Here is an 11,555-nt window from a genome sequence, read left to right as displayed (position 1 = left end):
ATGGAAGCAGTAGAAGGCTATGGACCAGAGCTAAAGTCCCATAGCCTTATTACTGCAGGGCAGAATGGAAGCAGTAGAAGGCTGTGGACCAGAGCTAAAGTCCCATAGCCTTATTACTGCAGGGCAGAATGGAAGCAGTAGAAGGCTATGGACCAGAGCTAGCCTCAGAGTAACTCAGGTGTAGAGGTACTCCTCAGAGTACTGGTTGATGCCCTCGGCCGTGTACGGGGCGTCTCCGGCGGGGTACTGGTTCTCCCCACCCTCGTCATCCAGCTGGGACTCCGCCGCCGCCTCCTCCTCCTCCTCGGCCCCCCCCTCCTCCTCCTCCTCCTCCTCCTCCTCCTCCTCCTCCTCGCCCCCCGGTAACCTCCGTGGCGCTGGCGTCCTCCTCCCCCCCCTCCTCCTCGCCCCCCCCGGTGAAGGGAGGGTCCCCGCAAGCATCGTCGTCCCCGCTCAGAAACGGGACGATCTCCTCGGCGGGGGGCATGTTGTTCTTCCTTATTCTGAAGCAAAACACACAAAAAAAACTAAATAAAAACGAATCTATGGTGACTAAAACTAAGACTAAATATAATGACAATTTCGTCAACAAATAAAAACTAGACTAAAATGTTAGGAAGGGACTAGTGGACAAGAGATCCAGTTTTATGCTGGGTTGCATGCTGAAAATAGCAGATCTACAATCTCACAACGCGTCGCAGCGCGACGCGTTGTGAGATTATATCTGCTATATATCTATCAAGGCCTGTCAAAACACCATCTTAGTATCAACTGTAGATTTAGTCGACTAAAATCATATGACATTTAGTCGACTAAAACTAGACTAACACTAGGACATTCCAGGTGACTAAAATGTGACTAAAACTAAATGAAGTTTCAGTCCAAAGACTATGACTAAACTAAAATAGAAATGTGCTGCTAAAAACAACACTGCAACGGGCCACGATGTGTTCCAGATTCTAAAAAGGGTAGTCCCAATACTTGATACTCCCAATACTTCTGATTGGCTGGTTACCGTCACGTGACCGGTGTGAATTCCACCGATAACCCACTCCTTTAATCACTTTATATCATTAGCAGCTGCTTCCAGCTGTACTGAGGAAGGGGAGCGCTTGATTGCTTTACAAACACATGCCGTGCGGGGCGTCTATAAGCACCGCCCGGCTCATACGACTGTGAATGTGTGGCTCCAGCCGGCCCCGTAAAAAGACATCAAGCGCTATTCTCCCGTCACATCGCTTACTTGCCGAGCAAAACAAGGAAGTGATGTCGCTCGCTCTGGTGGCGCAAAGCGCAGCTACTTTTGTGAATGTAATAGTTTTATTAGGTTAATATTGCTATATGTTTGTAACCGTTTTAGAAAAGCAATAAGCCACTCGAGGCCCCAGCTCACCGGGTATCTTACACTGGCTGGGAGGTAGAAGGTCTGCCTACGCCCCCAGCCAGTGTAAAATACCCGGTAAGCTGAGACCTCTCGTGGCTTATTGCTTAAATAATTGACTTTGAGGTTCTGGTGTTGGAGGGGACAGGATGTACTCACTGGTTCTTGTGTTTGGCTCCACTGATGTGGGCCTGGTACTGTTCCACCGAGTTCAGCTCAATGGTGCACACCGCACAGGGGTACCCTTTGACTGTAACACACACACACACATTACATTACATTACTATGGTGCACACCGCACAGGGGTACCCTTTGACTGTAACACACACACACACACACACACACACACACACACACACACACACATTAACAATTTGAAGGAAAAAAAAGCTGATATATTTTCAAAAGATTTCGTACACATTTTGACATTCTGCGATACGAGTATTGCTGTTACTTTTAGTACAATTTACAATGTAGGCATTTAGCAGACGCTCTTAATCCAGAGCGACTTACATTTAAGCAAGAACAAAAAGCATGGGAATACATCACATAAAAGCATTTATCATGAAACATCCGTAAGCTAAGAAAGTAACAGTGGAATATCTATATAATGAAACTATACATACATTAGTACTTTAAAGTATTTTATGCCGACGCTTTAGTACTTTTACCCAGAGTACATTTTTAATATGGTACTTCTACTGGTATCTATCCGGAGAACTCGGATGCCTTGTGGGGCAGAGGAGGGTCTGTATTGACTCACCAATGCCTTAGGGGGGCAGAGGAGGGTCTGTATTGACTCACCGATGCCTTAGGGGGGCAGAGGAGGGTCTGTATTGACTCACCAATGCCTTAGGGGGGCAGAGGAGGGTCTGTATTGACTCACCGATGCCTTAGGGGGGCAGAGGAGGGTCTGTATTGACTCACCGATGCCTTAGGGGGCAGAGGAGGGTCTGTATTGACTCACCGATGCCTTAGGGGGGCAGAGGAGGGTCTGTATTGACTCACCGATGCCTTGGGGGGGCAGAGGAGGGTCTGTATTGACTCACCGATGCCTTAGGGGGGCAGAGGAGGGTCTGTATTGACTCACCAATGCCTTAGGGGGGCAGAGGAGGGTCTGTATTGACTCACTGATGCCTTAGGGGGCAGAGGAGGGTCTGTATTGACTCACCGATGCCTTAGGGGGGCAGAGGAGGGTCTGTATTGACTCACCAATGCCTTAGGGGGGCAGAGGAGGGTCTGTATTGACTCACCGATGCCTTAGGGGGGCAGAGGAGGGTCAGTATTGACTCACCGATGCCTTAGGGGGGCAGAGGAGGGTCTGTATTGACTCACCGATGCCTTAGGGGGCAGAGGAGGGTCTGTATTGACTCACCGATGCCTTAGGGGGCAGAGGAGGGTCTGTATTGACTCACCGATGCCTTAGGGGGCAGAGGAGGGTCTGTATTGACTCACCGATGCCTTAGGGGGGCAGAGGAGGGCCTGTATTGACTCACCGATGCCTTGCGGGGCAGACGAGGGCCTGTATTGACTCACCGATGCCTTGCGGGGCAGAGGAGGGCCTGTATTGACTCACCGATGCCTTAGGGGGCAGAGGAGGGTCTGTATTGACTCACCGATGCCTTGCGGGGCAGAGGAGGGTCTGTATTGACTCACCGATGCCTTGCGGGGCAGAGGAGGGTCTGTATTGACTCACCGATGCCTTGCGGGGCAGAGGAGGGTCTGTATTGACTCACCGATGCCTTGCGGGGCAGACGAGGGCCCGTAGGTCTCCATCAGCTTCATCTTGGTCATGTGTTTCTTGTGCTTCTTGCCAGCGTAGTGCTGAGCAGCCATCAGCGGGTTGTTGAACGACGCCTGGCAGACGGAACAGAACTTGTCCGCCTCGCCGCCGCCGCCGCCCTCCACGCTGTCCTTCTTCACCGGCGCCGGCTCCTCCTTCTTCTTGGCCGGGCCGACCGGCTGCTCGGCCGTCTGGAACACTGAACATGGACGGATATTCAGATTCAGTGTTATGATATAAAAACTGTCTGGAACACTGAACATGGACGGATATTCAGATTCAGTGTTATGATATAAAAACTGTCTGGAACACTGAACATGGACGGATAGTCAGATTCAGTGTTATGATATAAAAACTGTCTGGAACACTGAACATGGACGGATAGTCAGATTCAGTGTTATGATATAAAAACCCATTCAGGACGTCTGAACACTGAACATGGACAGATAGTCAGATTCAGTGTTATGATATAAAAACTGTCTGGAACACTGAACATGGACAGATAGTCAGATTCAGTGTTATGATATAAAAACTGTCTGGAACACTGAACATGGACGGATATTCAGATTCAGTGTTATGATATAAAAACTGTCTGGAACACTGAACATGGACAGATAGTCAGATTCAGTGTTATGATATAAAAACCCATTCAGGACGTCTGAACACTGAACATGGACGGATAGTCAGATTCAGTGTTATGATATAAAAACCCATTCAGAACGTAGGGAACCCCTTTTTGGTGTCTTAACCCATTCTGACCCGAGATCAGATTCTAAAAATGTCTTCTACATCCTGACAGTTTTCAGAAAAAGCTATGTTTCTATGTCAGTCGTTCTTTGATTTTTCAAAAATAGCAGACCTACAAGCTCGTACAACTTGTAGATCTGCTATTTTTCAATAGCTAAAGCATAACATGATGCCAACACCAAAAGGGGTTCCTGCCCAAAATGGGTTTTTAAGCAATATGTTATACTTTAGCTATTGGAAAATAGCAGATTACAAGCTCATAGCGCGGCACTAGCTTGTAATCTATTTTTGAAAAATAAAAATATAGCATGCCGTTTTTCATAATTTTTGAGGATTTGAAAAAAAAGGAAAAATTCAAAAAACATGGGTTATAGCCCATCGGTTTTTGAATTTTTGATTTTGTTTTATCCTCGTTTTTCATCATTTTTGACCATGGGCTATAGCCCATAACGTACGGCATACTATAGCACGCCGTTTTTCATCATTTTTGAGGATTTGAAAAAAAATTAAAAAAACATGGGTTATAGCCATAGAGTTATATATCTATAGAGAAGACACCCGAGTTCTCCTCCCATCCACTTGCATTAAGTTGCTCAAAAGCGCATGAGGCGGATTCACTCCTCCTTCCTGGTAGGAACAGAGTGCATTCTGGGACGGTTTGGTTACAAACACATGAACGCGCTGCCGTTGACTATCATTGTGCCGTTTGTGCGCGTTCACGTATGAAACATTCGTTCACGTGTCATGGCCCCAATCACATGAACGTGCGCAATGATAGTCAACGGAGCAGCGCTGGCTCGAGCTGCATTACCAAATCCGGCCACTATGTCCATTTCGCCTCAGGGTTTCCTCTGGGTGCCTTCTCTAGAAATATATACTCTAAGGTTATAGCCCATCGTTTTTTGAATTTTTGATTTTTTTTTTATCCTCATTTTTCATCATTTTAGACCATGGGCTATAGCCCATATCGTACGGCATACTACAGCACGCCATTTTTCATCATTTTTGAGGATTTGAACATTTAAAAAAAAAGATGGGTTATAGCCCATCGTTTTTTGAATTAAAAAAAAAAGAAAATCCTCGTTTTTCACATTTTTGACCATGGGCTATAGCCCATACCGTACGGCATACTATAGCACGCCGTTTTTCATCATTTTTGAGGATTTGAAAAAAAAAAAAAAAAAAAAAAAAAACATGGGTTATAGCCCATCGTTTTTTTAATTTTTGATTTTTTTTGTATCCTCATTTTTCATCATTTTAGACCATGGGCTATAGCCCATATCGTACGGCATACTACAGCACGCCATTTTTCATCATTTTTGAGGATTTGAACATTTAAAAAAAAAGATGGGTTATAGCCCATCGTTTTTTGAATTAAAGGTATATTCAGTGATTTCACTTAATTCAAATATCACTTATTTTTTTGTTTTGTTGTGATAATCCTCCCTACTATAGAGTGTGCTGGCCATATAAGGAGTTCCTCCCTGTCCCCAGTTAACCCCTGGGGGTCAAAAAACCTTAGGTTTCGTTTTTGACTCTCTATCCTGATTGGACGAAAGGCTGGGTCCCACAGCCAAAAACGAAACCTAAGGTTTTTTGAGTGAAATCACTGAATATACCTTTAAAAAAAAAAATCCTCGTTTTTCATCATTTTTGACCATGGGCTATAGCCCATACCGTACGGCATACTATAGCACGCCGTTTTTCATCATTGTTGAGGATTTGAAAAAAAAAAGAAAAAAAAAAAAACATGGGTTATAGCCCATCGTTTTTTGAATTTTAGATTTTTTTTGTATCCTCATTTTTCATCATTTTAGACCATGGGCTATAGCCCATATCGTACGGCATACTACAGCACGCCGTTTTTCATCATTGTTGAGGATTTGAAAAAAAAAAAAAAACATGGGTTATAGCCCATCGTTTTTTGAATTTTTGATTTCGTTTTATCCTCGTTTTTCATCATTTTTGACCATGGGCTATAGCCCATACCGTACGGCATACTACAGCACGCCATTTTTCATCATTTTTGAGGATTTGAACATTTTTTTTAAAAGATGGGTTATAGCCCATCGTTTTTTGAATTTTTGAAAAAAAAGAAATCCTCGTTTTTCATCATTTTTGACCATGGGCTATAGTCCATATCGTACGGCATACTATAGCACGCCGTTTTTCATCATTTTTGAGGATTTGAAAAAAATGAAAAAATGAAAAAAAGATAGGTTATAGCCCATCGTTTTTTGAATTTTTGATTATTTTTCAATGTATTGTTTTAAGAGTACTAAAAGGCGCCACCTGGTGGATGAACAGTGCAGCAGCAGCGCAGTGTCCCTCGGTGCGCGGCGTAGTTAGCCTCGGCAGAGGAAAAGGAATTCCGTGCTGCAGGGGGGCGCAAGAGATCTCCGTTGCAAACAATAAATATACTTTTGGGGGGTTTTACATTCATTATTTCCACTCTTTGTTACACAGATTTGTGTACAGTATGCTGCTGCTTAGGGCTGGTGTGTCCCACCATTCGATTCAACTCTATTCTCAATCCAAAAACGATTTTTATTCTAAAGCATTTTATTTTCTCCCCAGATTCAAAATTATTCTCTATTCAAAATGATTCTCGATAAAAATGATAAATCCTGGTCTCTAAACTGCCTCCCCCTGGCCAGCCGGGGCGCCTGATGGAGGGGAAAGGAACTGGTCTCTATACTGCCTCCCCCTGGCCAGCCGGGGCGCCTGATGGAGGGGAAAGGAACTGGTCTCTAACCTGCCTCCCCCTGGCCAGCCGGGGCGCCTGATGGAGGGGAAAGGAACTGGTCTCTATACTGCCTCCCCCTGGCCAGCCGGGGCGCCTGATGGAGGGGAAAGGAACTGGTCTCTAACCTGCCTCCCTCTGGCCAGCCGGGGCGCCTGATGGAGGGGAAAGGAACTGGTCTCTATACTGCCTCCCCCTGGCCAGCCGGGGCGCCTGATGGAGGGGAAAGGAACTGGTTGGAATAACGTGTTCCTTCCACGCGCTACGTCCAACCAGGGAAACTCCCCCCTGTCAGGTGTAAAGGAGCAACTTGGACACTCAGGCATGAAGGAAGCATGAGTTCAAGTCCGTTGCTCTCCCCTTGTCCCCCATATATGGGGACTAGGTTGGTCTCCCCTTGTCCCCCATATATGGGGACTAGGTTGCTCTCCCCTTGTCCCCCATATATGGGGACTAGGTTGCTCTCCCCTTGTCCCCCATATATGGGGACTAGGTTGGTCTCCCCTTGTCCCCCATATATGAGGACTAGGTTGCTCTCCCCTTGTCCCCCATATATGGGGACTAGGTTGGTCTCCCCTTGTCCCCCATATATGGGGACTAGGTTGGTCTCCCCTTGTCCCCCATATATGGGGACTAGGTTGCTCTCCCCTTGTCCCCCATATATGGGGACTAGGTTGGTCTCCCCTTGTCCCCCATATATGGGGACTAGGTTGGAGGAGGGTGTGTAGAGCCCAGGATCACATTAGATGATTGACACAGGGGTGAAAAATGGGTTACAAAATCGTGGGATAAAGAATATATTAAAAAAACAAAATGATTCTCGATTCAATACTACAATACAATACAGCTGTGCTGATCTGAAGTGACTGGTACTGACTACAGTAACTGATCTGAAGTGACTGGTACTGACTACAGTAACTGATCTGAAGTGACTGGTACTGACTACAGTAACTTGAAAATGACTGAAGTCGACATGATGTTTACTGTGATTTCATATCACAAACACCATGTAGTGAAAACTCCTGTAACTGTAACCAGGGGGCTTTTTGGAAATTATTAATCGATTTTTTAAATTGGGAATCGCGACTCTAATTCGAATCGATGACACCCCTACTGCTGCTGCCGCTGCTCTGTGGATGACCAGTGTGTTTATATTCTGACCCGAGATCAGATTCATATGAGGTTTCCACTGGACACACACTGGTCTGATTAACCCATTCTGACCTGAGATCAGATTCATACGAGGTTTCCACTGGACACACACTGGTCTGATTAACCCATTCTGACCCGAGATCAGATTCATACGAGGTTTCCACTGGACACACACTGGTCTGATTAACCCATTCTGACCCGAGATCAGATTCATACGAGGTTTCCACTGGACACACACTGGTCTGATTAACCCATTCTGACCTGAGATCAGATTCATACGAGGTTTCCACTGGACACACACTGGTCTGATGAACCCATTCTGACCTGAGATCAGATTCTAAAAAATGTCAGTCGTTCTTCGATTTTTTTCAAAAATAGCAGACCTACAAGCTCATAGCGCGCCACTCGGTGGCGCGATATGAGCTTGTAGGTCTGCTATTTTTCAATAGCTAAAGCATAGCATGATGCTAACTCCAAAATAGGTTCCCGTTCAGAATGGGTTAATGTGTTTATACCAGGTCGGCTTTGTTGAATGTCAAACATGTCAAACAAAGCAGGGGTTAAAGCCAAAAAAAATCCCAAGACTGAAAATTTTCAGACCACTTTTCAAACCATGTGGCGAACCCCCCACATTTGCACCGATCTACCCCTGTCCTAGACAGCGATAAAATAAATAAATACAAATGAATCATAAATTAATACCATGGCGCGCGCAGCGCACACCAAATTTTGGGGTTGTAAAATGATGTTTTCCCAAAGTTGCCTTTACCGAATGTGTGTCAATCCATGCTTCATTTTATAGAAGCAGCTTTTGAAGTTATGTTGTATTATATTGCTAGTCCGGCCAATCAATAAATACTCTGAAATGACTTTACAGCCACATGGTGCATAGCAACAGTGTGTTAAAGTAAAAGAAAAACCCATTATGCACCTGCATTATAAGGTTGCAAGTGAGAACAAAAGTCAATTACAAGAGAACCCATTGGTTTTGGCAACTAAAATGGGACAGTGGGATAGGTGGGCAGTGGGCACTATATACAGCTCCATCTCACTGAATTAGAATATTTTGTAAAAGTACATTTTCTTCTGTAATAAAATTCAAAAAGTGAAACTTTCATATATTCTCATTTCATTGTGCATAAAGTGTACTTCAAGTACTTCAAACATTTGTTTTAATCTTGATGATTCAGGTCAGGCCAGTTGGCTGGTCAGTTAAGCACAGTAATACCATGGTCAGTACACCAGTTACTAGTAGTTTTGGCTCTGTAGGCAGGTGCCAAATCTAGCTGGAATTTTGGAAAGGAAAATTAGCATCTCCATGAAGCTTGTCAACATACTGAAGCTAAAAAGATGTGTTGAAACCATTGTTAAGTTTTCACTGTCAGTGGACCAACACCATGCAGATACCATGGCCTAAATCAGCACTGTGTTTTGTCATGTCCAGAGTCTCAACACAACCATCTATTATGATATTTTACAGCACTGTGTGCCTCTGTACATTGACAAGCTTTATGTTGATGCTGATTTTCCTTTTCCAGCAGCACTTGGCACCTGCCCACAGAGCCAAAACTACTAGTAACTGGTGTAATGACCATGGTATTACTGTGCTTAACTGACCAGCCAACTGGCCTGACCTGAACCCCACATTGAATCTAGGTTGTATTGTCAAGAGGAAGGTGTGAAACATGAGACTGAACAATACAAATTAATTTACGGCTGTTATCAAAGCAAACCTGGGTTTCCATAACACCTCAACAGTGCTACTGGCTGATCACCTCCATGCCACGCCCCATTGATGAAATAATTTGTTCAAAAGTAGCCCAGACCAAGTATTAACTGTATACTTTTCAGATGGTCGACATTTCTCGTAAAATATTCTAATTCATTGAGATATTTATTATTATTATTTATTATTTTTATGAGCTGTATGCCATAATCATCAAGATTAAAACAAAAAAAGGTTTTAAATACTTCACTTTATGCACAATGAATTGAGAATAATTATATTAAAGTTTCACTTTTTGAATTATATTACAGAAGAAAATCTACTTTTACAAAATATTCTAATTCAGTGAGATGGAGCTGTAGTTCCCAGCAACATCTGGGCACTTTGGCTATTTAGTAATAGTATAGTTATAGTAATTATATTTGAAAACGAATGTGCATGGTACATTTATGTCTACATTCATTAGCCTCTGTGTAGTTTATCACTGTCTTCCCTGTGAGTTCCATTCAATATTATAAAATCAGTATTCATATTCAGTAGAGTTGAGCAGGAGAATGTAGAGGCTGGCAGACAGGAGGACAAGGACCGATGCACGCAGCTAACGGCTACTAGGCTAGTAGCCACTAGCCAGCTAGAGAGTGCTGCTTGTTATACCAACAACGAGGCAAGAAATACACATTTGCGTTGAAAATAAATCCTCCACAGTATCACTGCACTAAGCTAATTTAAAGGAAACCCTCTGACTGTTCTGGCCTGGGTAGAGGGAAATATGAACGCATTTAGGCTCTCTCTGTCAGCAGCGCAGGAGCAGTGGAGCACCGTGCTCTCTCTCTGAGCGCAGAGAGTGGGGAGTGGGAGGGGCGAGCGCGCACACTAGTTTCTTAAAGAGACAGGCTGCATTTTCACGGATTTGGCCATCATATCGCTACACTATACACATACTCCCGTCTCCCCCTTAAATAATCTTTTTTTGCAAATCTGCGCTGATCTCATAAAAGACCTATGAAATCCTCAGGACGGAAATCCGTCCCCGGGACGGAGAACTTTAAGCCCTATGTAAGGGATGAGAGGGTTTTTTTATTGGCTGATAACAGGCTGACAGTGTTTTATGCTCCATCTGTGGTATTTCTGGAATGTTCTGTAAGTTGTAAATTAAAAAAAGAAATAGCTCTCACTGGTTTAGGAGCTTTATGAAAGAAATAAGAAATTAATGAATTAACACTACACGATCACATGGTTGTACTTTGCCTCAGGAGATTTATTTATAAATCACATTTATGAATGTGTTTATATAGAGCAGTCTCTTTCATGACGACGCCAGGCCCAGGAAATTATTCTCAATGCCCCATCAGACATTTTAAAACGTATTTATTTAAAGACCTTTGAAGCGTCGTTACGAAGCCAACTCGAGTTGTGACAAATCATGACCAAACTTCAATCCCTATTTTGGGGCGGGAACCCCCTTAGGTGTTAGCATCATGTAATGCTTTAGCTATTGAAAAATAGCAGATCTACAAGCACATTTATTTATTTTTAAATCGACTGACATAGAAAAATAGCTTTTTCAGAAAACTGATGTAGAAGACTTTAGAGAATCTGATCTCAGGTCAAAATGGGTCAATACATTATTTAACCGGCCCCAGCCTCTAGAATCAAGTGTGTGGCGGCGTGTGTGCGTGCGTACGTGTGTGTGCGTGTGTGGTGTGCGTGCGTGCGCGGTACCAACCTGGGTTTTGTACATGTTGGGGTCCAACAGTCTTCAGTCTGAGGTTCTTGGAGTGAACTTTGCCCTGGTAGGGAGAGAGATTATATTATTAGTAATGCTGGGCCGTTATCGGCGTTAACGTGCTGCGTTAACGCGAGAATATTATCGCGCGTCAAAAAAATTATCGCCATTAATCTATTCTCAAAGTTGGGTCTAAGAGCTGGGTCTGCATTGACTGCATAAAGCAAGCAAACTAGGAATTTCACTTTGATAGTTTTATCTGGCGGACGCCGGAATTACTCTGTGGGAGGGAGAAGT

The 11,555-nt window shown here is 44.0% G+C and overlaps 1 protein-coding gene across 1 annotated transcript in view; it reads right to left on the bottom strand.

Annotated features, from left to right (window-relative positions):
* Window positions 1-265: 265 nt before the first annotated feature.
* znf346 (zinc finger protein 346) overlaps window positions 266-11,555 on the bottom strand; it is a gene marked incomplete at its 3' end in the record, with an annotated part of 45,684 nt that continues 34,394 nt past the window's right edge. Inside the window, exons 5-8 of the mRNA XM_083761702.1 lie at window positions 11,259-11,322; window positions 3,118-3,363; window positions 1,541-1,631; window positions 266-503 (exon numbers count right to left, since the gene is read on the bottom strand). Of these exons, the coding sequence (XP_083617828.1) occupies window positions 266-503; window positions 1,541-1,631; window positions 3,118-3,363; window positions 11,259-11,322 (639 nt within the window). The remainder of the gene's footprint in view (window positions 504-1,540; window positions 1,632-3,117; window positions 3,364-11,258; window positions 11,323-11,555) is intronic.

Source organism: Protomyctophum parallelum, assembly GCF_964188405.1.
Source record: "Protomyctophum parallelum genome assembly, chromosome: 1".
NCBI classification, from domain to species: Eukaryota; Metazoa; Chordata; class Actinopteri; order Myctophiformes; family Myctophidae; genus Protomyctophum; species Protomyctophum parallelum.
Note: the sequence above shows the minus strand (reverse complement) of the source record. Positions and strands in the feature narration are given on the sequence as shown.